Raw genomic sequence first — 16,587 nt, forward strand, 5'->3', positions numbered from 1 at the left:
GGAGATCAAATTCGGGTCCTTGTGCTCGCAAGGCAGGCGGCGGAATCACTGAGCTAAATCCCCGGCCCATTTAACGAATATTTACAAAACTCCTACTGGCCCCACATCCTCATATGGGCTCCAAACACTCAATGAACACATACAAAATCATTTATTCTACTAAGTGTTCTTTTTTTCTGGGCATGGTGGTGCACACCTGTAATCCCAGTACTCTGGGAGGCTGAGGCAGGAGGATGGCAAGTTCAAGCCCAGATTGGGCAATTTAGCAAATCAGAGAGCTCTTAATATCATTATTTGTTAAAAATTATGTCTTGAAATACATGTATTAATAATATAATTGAAATTAAAATATAAAAAGGGCTAGGGATGTAAGACAGTCCTTTCCCACTTCGCTTCCATTTCTGACTGAACATCAGCCCCTGGTCATCTATCCGGGCCGTGGAACCTGGTGGGTTCAATCCAGCGTCCTCTCTGAAGGACATCTCATCTGTGTCTGAACGGGGAGGATCTTTCCAGGCCAAGACTGCAGGTAAGAGCCTTCCAGGTAGAACAACCGAGTACAAGGCCTCCAGCAAGAAAAGCTCGCGCGGGGTCGTGCGGGGACCTGGAGAGCCGCTCTCAGAGCCGCTACGGGCACCCGCCCCGCGTCTTCCGCAACCAGAGTCACAGCTGGCTCGCTGAAATGTTTCATGAGCACGAGCGACCTCGCTGGCAGGGGATGTCTGCAGCAGTCACAGGTGTGTACAGAAGGCAAAGCTCTGTGATCGGAGAGAGGGAGTCACGGGTGGAATCGCCACCCAGGCTAGAGAAGACGACCGGCCGCCTCACTGGAAACCAGTTTGTCCTTGTCGCTCTCATTTCCCCAAATGAAATGTCAAAAATAATTTTTCCTAAATTTATAGATCAAAAAAAGGGAGACAAATGTCCAAAATCGTGACAACTGAGACAATCAAAATTACACGTGCGAGGTGATTTTAAGCAATGGGCTTCCAGTTATGTTGCACTGAGTAATAGAAATGGTAGAACAATGTGGATATGTTCTGAAATAGGTGTAAAATCCCACCATTCCCTTCAATTTTAAATCAGGACAGTTTAAAACTCCCGAATAGCCGGGTGTGGGGCCACACACCAGTAACCCCAGCACTCGAGGCTGAGGCAGGAGGATCGCTGCAAGTCTGAGGCCAGTTTGAACTACATAATGAGACCTTGTCTCAAAAAAACAAAAAATAAAAAAGCTGCTGACTCCAGAAAGCATGTATTTATAATATTTACTGAGAATAGCTAACATATATAAAAAGAAAAATTACAATATCTTATTCCAATCTATATGCTTGATTCTTTTTAATATCTCTACAGTCACTGACCAGGCACATCAGTTTGGTAACCGTGAACAGAAACTCAAAATATGAAAAGACATGTATAAGGGACAGGGATTTAGCTCAGTGGCCTTGCAAATGCAAGGTCCTGAGTTCAATCTCTGGTACAAAAATAAAAAAAGGAAAAGAAAAGACATATATAAATGTCTTTAAAGCCAGTTCCCATTCCTAAATATATTTCTAATTTGCAAAGTTTATAATAACTGTAAGTATTTTATATACTTTGCTTATTTGTTTTAGATCAAATGAAAGGAATTAAATAAATCAAATGAATTAAAATGAAAAGAAATTTTTATTAATTTTGAAATAGGTAATGCAGGCCAAAGACTGAGGTATAATCATTCTTTTTATTAACTTCATGGATTTATGTTTTAAAAGTGACATGTGTTCTCCGAAGAATAAATGAGTATCAAATTTCTAATAACTATCTAATTCCCTTAATAAATTGCATTTGATAAAAGATTTATGTAGTGATGTTTCTTACAAATATGGTTGCATTATGTGAAAACCAGGAAGTACCTGGATTATTGAGAGTGATTCCGGTTGTATACTGAAAATTGTTCACTTTCAGAAACTGCTGCAGCACCGTAAGGTAACCCGTGACGTTGCTAATGTGATGGTTGTCCGGAAGTTTAATTAAAGCTTTTGAAAACTGAACACTTGGTTGAGATTTGGCATCTGCAGAAAGGAAACCTCATTAACAAATACAAAAAAATAAACGTATGTTAAGCATAGCACCATTGGAAAGGACATTCTACTTTAACAAAAACAGATGTAACTATTTCTAAAATACCCTAACAACTTGAATAGTAATTACTTTAAATCCAGAATGGCTAAGAAATTCCCCTTTCTTTAGATTACACAAAGCACGCTTGCAGTAAGGACTGCTTGAGTCTGTTGCCCAGAATCTCTGCACACTTTTTTGGGTTTCACTTTAGGGACCCCACACTGGCCACTCATAAGTTGTGTGGGTCACCTGGGTTTTCATCTATGCAACAGGGGTTGCCTTGGTGGTGGAGGCCAGAATAGGCTGAAACCAGCAAAAGCATCTCATTGTCCTCTTGGCCCAGTTTGCCCCACAGTGGGCTTCTCCCCGGGCACTTAATGAGTTCTGTCTGGACTTGGAGAGGAGGCTTGTTCCCACCCCCATGGGATTTTCCGTGAGCAGGCCTACACCCGGGATAACCCGCCTGTGACCAATTGGAGGCCCTATTTGAAAATCAAGGCGATGTTCAAAGAGTGGGAAAATTTTTAAATGGAGAGAGTGGAAAAACTAGTTTTCCAGTACTGCAAAGTTTAAAGTTGATCCTACTACTTAAAAAAAAAATCTCCTTTTGGCTCCAGTTGTTCAGGACCATATTTTCAGCAACTTGCAAGATGTGTCTTTGATTACAGACAACCACATACCACAGTAGATAGGTTTCTGTGTCAGGTAGCTACTTATACATTCAAAGTTTTCCAAGTGTCAAGTTCTTGATTTATAAATATCACCTCACCTCAGAAATTTTGAATTGACTGTACAGCATTTATCAAATGAGAACTCAGTGATGATATGGATATATTTGTAACCAGTAGATTTTATGTAAAAACTCAAGGATCAACTTTTTCTTTACAGCAAATGATAGAATAATGCAAGATATCAACTGCTAGTTTATTTTTTATGTGTTAATCCAGAAAAATAATACCTAAAAAACAAATGGCTCTTTTTTAAAAAAGCACAACTATAATAGACATTCTTGTTTGGTTATCAGAAGGTATAGTTTGATACCTTTAGCTCACTTTAAGTACTATGTACAACTTACACTTTTAAAGTATTGGAATTAATTACATCACCATACAAAGTTCTTATAAATGAAAGCATGCACTGTATGCAAAATGTCTAGCTGAGTTTCACAACTCAGAGGTTTGTACAACCCTGATGTTTCCAATTTCTCCCAGTCCTTTACCACAACGACAGTCACACACATGCCAGACTCATTTCCACTGCACAAAATGAACACTTTCCTGACCAAACACTGAATCAGAGTTATAGAGTAAAACGTACATTTTCCACAAAAGATCGAACACCATCAGAAACATCCATCCTTTCCTGCTTTCCCTTAGCAACAGGCCGCCTCTTAAGGAAATCGGGGGACGGTAACAGGAAGTGCTCGGACAATTCACGAGTGCTCACGATGTCCTCAGGAGGACCTGTCAGGCCGCCAGCACTGCCCAGACAAACGTGTTCCTCACTGCATGGTCCACTGGCAGAAGCCGGGTAGACACGCTCATACTAAACTCATATATTCCAACAGCTACTCCAATTTACACTGGGGTGTGAAGAGGTGAGCAAGGAAAAAGGATACGATGTCCAAACCAGCCCACAACAATTCTGAAAGTGACACTAACATGGAACTTTGGAGAAGCTGATTTCATTAAGACCCAGAAGCATTAACTGCGCTCCTTCTCACTGGCCCAGAGTTCCGATTTACTTCCCAACCAAAATCCACCAAAATCGCTGGCTCAAAATTCTGCCAAATGCCCTGACATCTCAAGAGCAACTGGGTCTTCAGTCCCCTACTTCTTTCTTTCCAAGTAATCGCATTAAGTTTTCCTGTTTAATGGCTTAAAATAACTTCTAAAATAAAAACAACTTCTACAAACAGGTGTTGCACCATGACTGTAAAAGATCGTCAGCCTGCATCGCCAACTTGATTGGCCTTGGAAATGAGGGAAGCACAGCCCTGGATCTGTGTGGGAGGACATCGGGGCAGGGACTTTGGGGTCTCTGGCTGTTTTCTCTCTCTCTGGCTCTCCCCTATTCTCTGCTTCCTTGCTGTCGCATGTTGACTGGCTTTCCTACGTCACGTGCCTCCACCAAGATGTTTCCACCTGGGAGCCAGCCGACCGCGGACTGAAAGCTCTGAAACCATGAGCCAAACTACACATGCCTCCTTCAAATTGTCTATGTCAGATATTTTGTTCCAGCAAAAGAAACATGTCTATGATGACTCTCTTAGTGGACTCTACCTTGGGAGTTTTCCATCTTCACCGGTCACTGCACCAATACATAACAAAGGAAACAAACAAGCAAATAGCTGTCACTGGTAAAGGCATTGTATAATAAATATGTAGTGATGAGTCACAGAATGCCTTGTTTCTCCTAAGCACTAATTAAGGTGTGCAAGCAGGCAATGTAAGGATCAAATTCTCATCATAATGGTTGGTCAAGTTGAACTGGATTTCACAGCTGGATCAGTACCCGAAGTAGAGTTTTATATCTTTCCTTTAGATATGCAAGTAGGGAAAATCAAGTCTACCTAGCACATACAAAAATTAGTCAGTCTCAGGCCTTTCCCATACAGGCCGAAAGATCACCAAGAAGATAGGAATGGAAACGACTTGCAACTAGAAAGCCTCACAAGTCTGCGTGACATGAATTCTGTCCCTTCTCCTATTTCACTGACCATTAAAGCCCCAGCAAGAGATGGAGTTTAGGAAGGACACACAGAAGCTCTTTCCAATGCTTCCTAAACTTGAATATTCTCATCTGGGAAGCTAAAGTGATAAAAGAGAAAATGCTTCCCAGTACATGAGAAATGTATATTATAGTATTATAGTAAGATAAGTTTTGATTGAGATCAACTTAAAAATCAATGCTAATTATCTCTCATCACTCTAGATCTTTTTCAAGTTATAAGCAATACTGATTCACTCAAACAACGATCACTTTGTTTCCTTACTAGGAAAGAAAGAATGGACTTACCAGCTAATTTTCCAGTAATCAAAACAGTGTCTTCAAATAGCCATATATTTGCTTGGCTTTGCGGGAACAGTGAAAGTGTAACTGATGAATATACTGTGAAATATAGCACAATTAAAATATTTAATGTAGGGAAAAGGCTGGGACAAGACAAGTTCTGTTACAGCAAGTCCTAAAAACTGAAGGAAAAAAAGCAAACTGCTTATTGGAAAGAACAGCTGAAAAAAAAGGAAGAGTAAACATGAAATACGATGGGGGGAAAAAGAACACAATAAATAAAAAGAACATAAATAATGAAGAAATCGCTAGGCATTATTATTTTGGTTTAGCCATGTCTTCTACTCCAAAGAGTAGTTTTTAGCAAGCTCACTAATGATGTTCTATAACTGTACCCCGATCAAGTTACGTGCTTAAATAATTCCCTACGATTTTCTCTATATAATTACTGCTTGTAATTTAGTTCTTAAAAACTAAACTAAAAAGCTTCTCATGGTTCCGTGACTCAGGGTTCCCTGCCCACATAAAGGGAGACGCTGTTCTGCATCGGGTGGATTCTGCCGGGCCACCTCGGAGCAGACGGAGGAGGAGACCTCTGCACACAGCAGTGCCTTAGGCAGCAGAGCAGCATGGACTGAACCCGTCTCACAGGTGGGCGGGTGAAAAAGCCCAGAGAGGGGTGGGTGCAGATCACCTGGAAGATGGCTAAATTATTTCAAGATCGAGTTCAAGAAGCTGGCACAAAAGACAATTGCACGAGCAAGAACAAACCAAATCAACCAATCGTACAAAAGGAGAGTAAATTTTGAGGAGTTACCAGAACACAGACTCTCATTTTGTATCTCTCCTCTGTGACTTATGAGCACACAAGATGAGTCGAGGTAATATGGTGTCCTCAACACTCTTAGAAGATAAAACACCTTTGCCCAGCAATACTTTTAATTTTATTTATTATTTATTTATTCTTGGTACTGGGGACTGAACTCGGGACCTTGCATTTGCGAGGCAGGTGGCCGCACCACGGAGTTAAATCCCTGACCCTACTTTTAATACTCTGAAGTAATTAAAAGATCTTTAAAGGAAGTATGAGAAAAGGGGAGAATATAATAAGTATACAGTGATGGGTGGACATGAAAGGGACAATTCCTTGTTCCTTCTACAGGAAAAGAGAATCACCACATGAAAGTGTCATTTCAATTTCAGGCTCATTAATGGATCTGTTACATGGGAGAGGGGGTGGTGAGGTAGGAGCTCGGACCTCACAGTGATTCCAAGCAGGGATCTATCCCACTTTTGAAAGCTTTTCAGTCACAGGTGGCCAAAAGGGAACGGCCTTGACAGCTATGAAACCTAAGGGGAATCTTGGTGAACCTCGCTAGATCTTACAGTTTAGATTGTTTTTCACATAAACACTTTTTTTTTTTAAACTAAAAAGGGATATCTGTGGTTAAAAAAAAAAAGTTGGGGGCATAGCAAGGAATAAGAACTCAATGAGGGTCATTTCAAAACTGCTGCAGAGGCATTGATTAATGATATTTTAGTGCAACTTTTTGTTGGCTTTTCCTATGAATTTTTTTTCCCAATCAGGAGGCAATTGTAGGGCAGAATAATCTTGCCTTGCCATTTTCATTTAACGATGTCAGTTTCCCTGTCTCCTTGTGGACCTTTCCCGGAATACGAGTAGGGCACACAGTTCCTTCTGTTGCAGTATCCAGACTCACGGCCTCACTGACACGCAGGCTTAGGTTACTCCCACTTTGCTATTTTTACAAAAATAAGGGAACCAACCAAGTGGTGCAGAAATATCTGTCCACTCTGTCTCTTTGTATGTTTGTTTTGAAAACAGTATAGTGGTGTACTACTGAGTTAAACTTGATGATGGGCCGGGGATTTGGCTGAGTGGTTCCACTGCCTGCCTCGCAAGCACAAGGACCCGAGTTTGATCCCTGGTACCAAATAAATAAGTAAATAAATAAAGTTGATGAAGAGTTTGAAGTTCTTAACACATACTTTAAAATAGTTGCCTCGATAATTTTGCAATCTCAGAGCCAATGTGCACTACCCCCACTAATGGATGAGAATGCAGACCCACCTTGCTTTGGCAATACTGAGAATAATCACTGTACAAGAGCTTGCCTAAGGTGAAAAATTTATGAAGTGTCATTTCCTCAGTGTACAGAGCTCAGATTATTAGGAAGATAAAGTATGTTGTCATGCTTACTCACCATTTATATTTCCTTTCTTTGAAAATTTCCTGTTTACCTTATTCCAGTAGGATTTTTAATATGTACGAATTCTTTGCATATCAAAGACATCATCCCTTCTTGTTTCAAATATACTTCCAACCTTGGTTGCTTTTTTTGTAGCAATACCTGCCTCATATTTTAGTTGTGTGGAATGGCAAACTACCTCTAGTGAATCTTTTTGTTAAGAAAAATATTACCAGGTATCTTTCCACATTTATTCCAGAAGGATTAAAATTTTTCCAAAGGGTTTTTGTTGTTGTGGTTGTTGTTGTTGTTGTTGTTGTTTTGTTTTGTTTTTTGATACAGGGTCTCACTATGTAGTTGAGGCTGACCTGGAACTCACTATGTAGCCCAGGCTGGTCTCGAACTCACAACGATCCTCCTGCCTCAGCCTCCTGAGTGCTGGGATTACAGGCGTGCCTGTAAGAACCTACATTAACCGCCTTCCGGGTGAGCATCTCTTTAGAAGGTCACCTTTCCTGCTTCACCTGGTCACCCCTTCATCCCAATCCTTGGGGCACACCAGTCCCCCATGACACCTGCAGACAAGCTTCGTACAGAGCACAGCTCATGCTTACAATTCCTCCAAGCCTCGTCAGAAGGGAAAAAATGCCTTTATAGTGGCAAAGGTCTGCTGTCTGTGACTTTAAAATTCATGCTGAAATCCTAAGCCCCAAGGTGACAGCATTAAGACGTGGGGCCTGTGGATGATAACTAGGTCAAGAGGTCAAAGCTTTCATGAATGGACTTAGTTCCCTTTAAAACAGGCCGAGGGAGATCCTTTACCCCTTCCACGACAGGAAAACGGAGAGGAGGGTCCCCTCTAACCGGGCCCTCCACACACTGAGCCCGGTGACACTCTGACCTTGGACCTTCCAACCTCCAGACTGTGAGAGACAAATTTCGGCTGTTTTTAAATCACCCGACGTTTGGTATTTCATGACAGCAGCCCAGAGAGAGTGAGATGATGTTTCACCCTCCTTCCAGCCTCCTTCCAGCCTCCGTGGGTGCACTGATCTCAGGCATTCTCCTTTCCAGCTGCCAAGAGCAAGGTAACCCTCAAACGGGATCATTTTACACTTAGCAAAAGCAAAACACCGTTTGGACACTTACTGGGCATTCTCCCGGTCCTCCATGGCAGTGACGTCAACACGTAGCCGTCTTTATAAGCAATAATAGTTAAGCCGAGTCCTAATTTGTAGGGTACTGTTATCAACACTGCGCCACTGTTCTTGGTCACCGTGGAATTTGTCTTCGTGTAGTTTACAAATACTTCTACCACTGCCTGACTCAGGTACTGACGACTGATGATGTCATTCACCTGGACTTTCAGCATAAACACGGACCCTGGAAGAGAAAGGGCGTTAGAGCTGAGAATGCATGGTATATATCTTAAGACGTCGTTCAACACATCGGAGTAACAAGAAAAAGCAGTTATTACATTTGGAAAATACACACTGGTGGATGGATAAAGAAAAAGGTAAAAACATTCCAATTTGAATACTTTTTATTAAAGCAGCACGCATGGTTACTCCATTGTTTTCTTTTCTTCCCCTCCCGCCCCGCAGGGGAGAGTGCAAACGCAGTACATGGTTTTCTGTTAAAAGGAGAGGAGTGAAAACATTCAAAGACAGGGTTTCTTTCTTCGGAAATGTACGTGTATGCACTGTCTCACTAATTCTAAGGCTATCGAGTTGCTACACTTTGGAACAAAAATGTCACCCAAAAGGCTCCTGTTCGGAGGTGGAACTCTTGGAAGGTGATTAGGGTCACTGAGGTGAGGACCTCGCTGATGGCTTAGTCTGTTGAGGACGAGCTCATAGCGGAATGTGTGGTTAAGACGCAGAACCTGGCTAGGCGGTCAAAGAAAGTGGGACACTGGAGTTAGGACCTGGAAGGATATGTTCCTGTCACCGGTCAGTCAGTCTGTCTGTCTGTGTCTGCCTGTCCGTCTGGTCTCCCCCCACCTCGGCTCTCCTGTTCTGCTGCAGGCCTCACCAGTTGAACAGCTTTCCTCTGTTATGCCCCTCTGCCATAAGATCTCCTCCTCAGAGCCAGCCAACCATGGATTGAAACTTCTTATACCGTGAGCCACAGTGAAACATTTTCTCCTTTAAATTGTGTATGTCAGGGTTATATAGATTTAATACTAATTCTAAAATAGTGCACATTCTTAGATTAAAATACCATCTAAAAGAACCCATTAATGCATGACTTGCTCTTTAATATGTGATCTGAAAAGCAAGGGGTGTTTTCAGTTCCAGACACATAAAATATCAAACAAATCTTCCTCTAAGAATATCAGAAATCATTATTCATTGACTATATCAAAAGTATAGTAACATCAACTGAAGAAAAATGAGACTCCAAGCTGGTTTCTGCTTAAACCTCTGGTCTTACTAAATTACAGATCTTGACAACATGCTCACTAGATGCACCAACGATGATATCTGGCTAAAAAAGAATTTCCACACCATGAACATCCTTTGCCAAAGACGCTTCCTCTCCCCTCTGTAAGTGGGCTCTATAACCCGTCCACGTCCGCCTTCACCATACCTTAGACTTGTGAGCTCGGGTAAGCTTCTTGCCTCTCTCCAAGTCCAAAATCTGGGACACTGAAACTATTTTAAAATAATAAAACCAAATAATGCAAACCATATGCTTGGCTGTGAATGTGATAATGAGTAATACAAGTTATCATCCACAGTTGGAGAGCACTTCACCAACCTCACAGAACCCTGACAGGAACTACGTCCTGAGGACTGGCCATGCTGCCCTACATTTGCATAAACAGAACCATTTTTACTTTACATATTTTTTAAATTGAGAATGGCATGTCAGAAAGCCCTAGGCAATGTTCACTAAGCCACAGTATTGCTAGCAGTGTTATTAAGCCTTGCCCCCTCTAACTTTGTTAAAAAAACAAAGCAAACAAACAAACAAAAAACATTCATTTGCCTTTGGATCAGACAGACATTTTAAATAAAATGATACCAATTAGTGACTTAGGAAAAGTATAGTCCACCAAGTTAAAAAATAACATAAGCGCTGATCCTTTCAAGAGCCTAAAAATGAGGTTAAATAGCATACAAAAGCTATCCTCTGTGTATTCAAACACGAACATATTTCAGTGTATGCCCACTTATATGATCATTTTAAGCCTAAGACCTAAATTGTGCAGAAGCCGTGAATGAGCCGGTGACTGTGTTCATTTTTAAGTGTATCAATCTCATGATTCATCGAACACTCTCATCAGAGATCCTAGTGCTTTCTTTCTGCCACACGCACTGTAAGAGAGTGAGCCGCGGCCTGCCCAGGGCTGATGGAGGGGACGCGATGCCCAGCAGGACCAGCCCTCTGAGCCTGCGCCCCTCCTCCTCCCTGCAGTGTGCCCCCGATTATACTCTCAAAAGAGCCCTCGTCCCAGCTTGGAGGGTACAGAGGGGAAGAACTGAGGAAGGAGAAGAGAACTGTAACCCGGAGAATCACAGATTAACATAAGGCTCGTTAGTCTACACAGAACACTGTTAATTTCCGGGACCGTTACACCACTATCACGTCACGTACACCACGGAACATCTTGGTCATGACGGCCCGCGTGAAGGCCGCAGGTCCTGCCTCTTCGTGACACCCACCCGTCACCCTGCACACAATGCAAACCTGCTGGGCAGCCAATAGCATACAGCACAGCACACACAATTACGAACGGTAATAATACTTGAGAATGACAATAAACTGTGTTTCTGGTTGGTGTGTTTATTATGTCATGCCTTTTCTCATTACCAGAGAGTGTACTTCTACTTATGCAAAACTGGCGGCTGTGAAACAGATGCCACGTTATGTGGCAGTAACGCCCCGGCGGTACACGGACACCAGACCGAGGACTGATCTCTACCCTCTAGGTTTGTCGACGTCTGCTCCGTGCGGTTCACACAACTACTAAATTGCCTAATGATGGGCTTTTCAGAACATATTCTCACTACAGATATGTTCCTTGGAGACACAAGACCATATCCAAATCAAATATAAGGAAGAGATTCCAAGACAGAATGTAGATAAGTGAAGTGTATTCATGCCTGTTTCCTCAGCATTTCTAATAGCCTGTGGGAGGTGAAATTATTTGTGAGCAGTCATCACTGTCATTACTTTCATAGATAAAGTTAGGAACATCAGGTACTAAGAATTCATTTAATCTTAAAGCTTCAGCTTCAACTGTTCCTGAACTATTGCAATATTTTTCTATCATATGATAAAATTCAGCCCATTTCTATGATCTCACTCAAAAAATAAATAAAATCATGTTTCTACCAATTTAAAACCAAACCATCTTACTGGGCTGAGAATGAATATTGTCCTAGGGCCAAGCTCTGTATCCCTATTATCACAAAAATCTCAGTATACCTTTGCAAAATGTATAGTATTAAGTCCACTTTACCAATGAAGAAATAAGGAAATTGTCCAACAATATCTTTGCATCTTATAGCAGTGAATCTTGGGCACAAACTATTAAAATTAATTCAAGATATGATGGCAGTCATCACTGGGAGCTTAAATTCATTCTTAACAGAAATTACAAACAATAAAAGCATCCCCTGGCCACACATATGCTGAGCAATGACCACAAATGGAAAATATAACTCTTGGGCAAAATAATGAAAGGTTGCGATATATATATAAAACATGACGGCCTAAGCCAAACAGAGTTGAGTGAATCCATCTAGTACACATAACTATGCTTATAAAGATCCAGTAGCTGCTGTTCAATTCAAAATAATTCCCTCAGCCTTTCAGCCCTTCATCAAAATTTATTTACTTATTGAGCCACTGGCCTAAAGGGCTCACTAATGCATGCCAGAGAGATTCGATTAGGACATCAAAATGCAAAAAAATGATACACCGAGGCCAGTAATTGCTAGGCGTTGAATTTCCTAGAAAGTCTATGAGCTCATACCCATTAGGGTTTCGGTGCTGAAACCTTCAGTGCTGGGTCCCTCTCCTCCCGGAAGCTCCAGCTGATCATCACCCTGTGAGAATATCATAACCCTGTCTGTGAAGTCTCTTTGTTTGCTGTAGCCAGAGTCAGTTTTTGTTGTTTGCCCCTCAAGAAATCACCTTAAATGATACAGAGAATAACTACAGATACAGGGTATTTTATTAATAGGCCATTCTACCCTGCATAAGAGCAAATAGAGGAACGATAATATTAAATAGGAGTCGAGAGAGAGGCTAAAAGCCAAGGGAATTAGGATTCAATGTCTAAATTCAGTAATTAGTTTATTGAAACCAAATATACCTAAAATGGCTCATTTAATAACATATTTAAAAATAAGATTCAATAGGGAATGTTTACTAATTCCTATGCTCAAAACATTAATTTTGGAAATTCTCAGAGCCCTTGCATTTAAAAATTCCAATCTGCAGTAACATCTGAAGTTCAATTCACAAAAGAACTGCAAATTCCACCTGTTTCATCCTTGTAAGAGAACCGGTGCCAAAATAAGACACAGTAACCTGATAATCTGAAGCTAGGTTTGATGCGCAAAATTTGTTTAAATGTTTCCTAATCCAGAATGTACAGTTTCATTTTTCTCTTATAATGCCGCAAATCTGGTAAGAAAATATATTGCTAGGGAAAAAAAAAGACTTATGAGGGTCCAATCTTGCTTGCCAAAACCACAGCCTTCCACTCCGATGAGACCCAGGGCACCTACCCGTATGGTCTTTCTCTTTGTGGACTTGGTACATAATGAGGCCTGAGCAGCGGCTACTCTCCAGTTTGACTTGGAAAACATCTAGCCCGCTTCTTTTTTTTTTCTTGCAATAGTCTCCTTCCCAATCCCACTTAGTAAAAGCTGACATCATAAAACATAAGCTTTATAAATGCATACATTTTTATGTGATACTCATATCAGGCCAACTGCTAGAAATTTCACCTCACTCAACCTCGCCCTAATGAATTGCAAGATATTTATCTCCCAATATGAAGACAAGGGACAGCGAGCAAATTCCTCTGACCTCACCACCTACATTCTGCTCGCCACATCATCTGTTGCTGACCTGCGTGGGAAGGAGGCTCTTGTCATATCTACTACTGTGCTTATTCTCTCCCAGCCAGTGGTGAGAGGGAAAGGCTCATTTCTTGACCCTGAGCTTCTTTCTCCCATCCTTGAACTGTTTTTTCTCACCCCACACATGCCCCAGCAAAAGTATGAGAAGATTAATAACAATAATAATAATAACAACAACCTGGCTGAGAGCTTGGTTAAAGCAGTTACAAAAGCAAGAAAAGCTCATTTCCATTCAAATAAAAATGTATGAAGAATTACCTGCTCAGACTTTAACCACAATACTTCTGACTTCTGTGGTAGCAACTATTTGATCAAGCAAACAGTGCCGGCAGCCAGAAGCAATACATAAGCACAACCCCCTTTACCAGTTCTGCCTCCAACAAAAACTGTGGCATTCAGACCGGGCAGATTCCGTGATTAAATATGTAATTTTCAGCCCGAGGTGTAATTGTCTCCATAATCTACCTACTCTTCTCCACTGTACTGTTCAGTTTCCTATGAACATACCATTTTCTCTGTCACTTAATTATAATCATTATGTCTTGCCCACCTAATCTTCTTTTCAGCATGTCACCATTGGTCGTAAATTGGTTCAATTTCAACTACTTTCAACTGTGCTCTTAGAAAACATATAATTTAAATGTTGAGAGAAACAAGTAAAAATAAAATACTATCAGTGAGCTGGGTCCTGAGGCTGCTGGCTACCCTGTGTCAGGTCATCAGAACAAGTATCATTAAGTAGTCAGAACTGCTACAATTTGAAGAATAAGAGGGACAAAGAAACGTTCTTTCAAAAGGCATTAAAACCTACACTACATTATGGCTTTGTTGTAGATGGTAACTCAAAGTCTGGGCAGGGTATTTTTTGTGATTTTTTTTTGGGAGTTGTTGAGACAGGGTCTCACTATGCAGTTGAGGCTGACCTGGAACGCACTATATAGCCTAGGCGGGTCTCGAACTCATAGCGATCCTCCTGCCTCAGCCTCCCGAGTGCTGGGATTACAGGCATTCGCCACCACGCCCAGCCCTGGGCAGGATTTTAAAAAATATATTTGAGTGGGTGACACATACATGTTGTATAGGATGGGTTGATAAAAAAGTACATTTCCACTTCCTGTCAAGAGAATCGGACATCATCCTTTTATGTCATTGCCCTTATGTGGGCTACAACTGTGCATATGGAGAAACCCTCTGCTTTGCAGATTCCTCTCACATAAATCTAGCCCTTGTGTCCCAAGCATCTACAATAACTTCACTCCATGTATTACAACCTTGTTTTCTCTATAGAAATATAATGCAACAATAGAAACCTCTATAAGCAAATCACAGGTCAAAAATTTTTAAATTAAATGTATTTATGAATTTAAAGACTTTATTCTGAAAAGGAAAAGTAAAGAGTACAAAAATATAGTAGAATAAAATTGTTCCAGACAGTCGGAAATGTTCACTTGCATAAATTCATTCAACAAATGTTTAATGACTGCCTACTTTCAATCAGATCAGCAACAGATAGGTACTGGGGACAGAAACATTAATAAAACACAGTCTTTCATTGAGGAGGAGTTTTCACAGAGAATCCGTGAAAAAAATGTAATACAGAAATTCTGATAATAAAGCTGGTAACAAAGCAATATGGAAACAAATTAACTTTCTACAGTATAACGATCCATGAAATTATACAGAATTAATTTAGAATTAAGATGCATAGCAATGCCTATAAACATCCAAAAATATGGGTCTAATACGTACTGTGGAATCAGTTCACACTGATTTTTTGAGCAGTGTATCAGAACATCCACATTCTGAGTTCAGATCTCCTACGGGCCAAGCTAGGCATTTTCTCTCATTTGTTCTGATCTTCTGCTCCATTCCTAGAGAGACTCCATGATGAAAATCCAAAGGAGGCTGGATTTCTGCTTAGGATCCAAGTCTGTCTTTACTCGGTTCAGACTTGGTTTGCTCACTATGCAAAATGTTCAATCACAGAGAAATCTTGAATTTACAGCTACATATAAGGTTATCTTCAGGTAATTAAAAAAAAATCAGGTCCTAAATTTAAGTATCTGTATTTAAAACTTAGAGTAAAGAGACAGAACAATCATTTGTTTAAAGGGAATCTCCAGGAATTCCCAAGCCTTAACCTAGCATTCAGAACCTCTGAAGTCCAGGCCCTGCCCCTCACCTGATTCTCCACTGACCACACACTTCCATCCAGGACCTGCACACAGCAGCCTCCAGATGGAGTCTGAGCCCTGCTGATCTTGCAAATGAAAGTTTTCCAGGGACACAGCCATGCTCAGGCATCTGCGTTCCCTGTGGCTACCATGGCTGCCAACAGCAAAGCTGTTGCTTATGTCCAATGCCACCTGGCCTGTAAAGGCTGAAGCACTCACTATCGGACACTTTCCTGAAAAGGTGTACTGAACCCTGGTCAATACTGCCACATAAACGGGTCACTGGTCATACCCAAGGCCAACCTACTTTATTACTGTGTAATTATTCCTTTATTTTGTCAATCAGAAGGCCCTTTTTCAGAGGCATGGTAGTGCATGCACTCGGAGAAGCTGAGACAGGAGGATTCCAAGTTTGAGCCTCACCTGGGCAATTTAACCTCTTAGTGAGACCTTGTCTCACAATTTTAAAAGTGGAAAAAAAAAAAAAAAGGCTGGAGTGCAGCTCATTGTGAAGGCTCTGGGTTTAACCCCCAGTAGCACACACCAAATAAATAAATAAACGCCCTTCTCTCATCTCCACCTGTCAAAATCATAACCCAGCCTTCGGTTTAGGTCACGTCTCTTTGTCCATCAGATCTGTCTTCATCCCACCAACCTGGCACAGGACTCGTGCCAGTGTGCATCTAGCTTTTCTGTGTCTTTGTCTTCTCTTCCTGCTAGACTAGGCATCTTGACAGCCAGGATTGCTCTCAACTCAGCCCTGTGCTTTCTCAGAGCATGGTGAGGGTGGGTGTGTGGGCCCTCACTGGACAAAGACGGGCCCGGGAGGAGGACAGCGAGGGAGAGAAGGAGCAGGAGCTTGGGTGAGAGGAGAGTGGGGAGAAAGGAGAACAGAGGTGAGCAGGGCCACCCAGCACCCCAGAAAGGGCTGATAATTGAGGGTTCTGACCACCCACTGCAGATCACAGCGCACTTTCTAAGAAC

General features: G+C 41.4%; 1 protein-coding gene across 1 annotated transcript in view; it reads right to left on the reverse strand.

Annotated features, from left to right (window-relative positions):
- Window positions 1-16,587, reverse strand: part of Fam171b (family with sequence similarity 171 member B) — a 56,013-nt gene that overhangs the window by 11,481 nt on the left and 27,945 nt on the right. The window contains exons 2-4 of the mRNA XM_033756390.1: window positions 8,475-8,708; window positions 5,122-5,214; window positions 1,896-2,054 (exon numbers count right to left, since the gene is read on the reverse strand). Coding sequence (XP_033612281.1) covers window positions 1,896-2,054; window positions 5,122-5,214; window positions 8,475-8,708 — 486 coding nt within the window. The remainder of the gene's footprint in view (window positions 1-1,895; window positions 2,055-5,121; window positions 5,215-8,474; window positions 8,709-16,587) is intronic.

Source organism: Fukomys damarensis, unplaced genomic scaffold (genome assembly GCF_012274545.1).
Source record: "Fukomys damarensis isolate Sample0158 unplaced genomic scaffold, DMR_v1.0_HiC HiC_scaffold_26, whole genome shotgun sequence".
NCBI classification, from domain to species: Eukaryota; Metazoa; Chordata; class Mammalia; order Rodentia; family Bathyergidae; genus Fukomys; species Fukomys damarensis.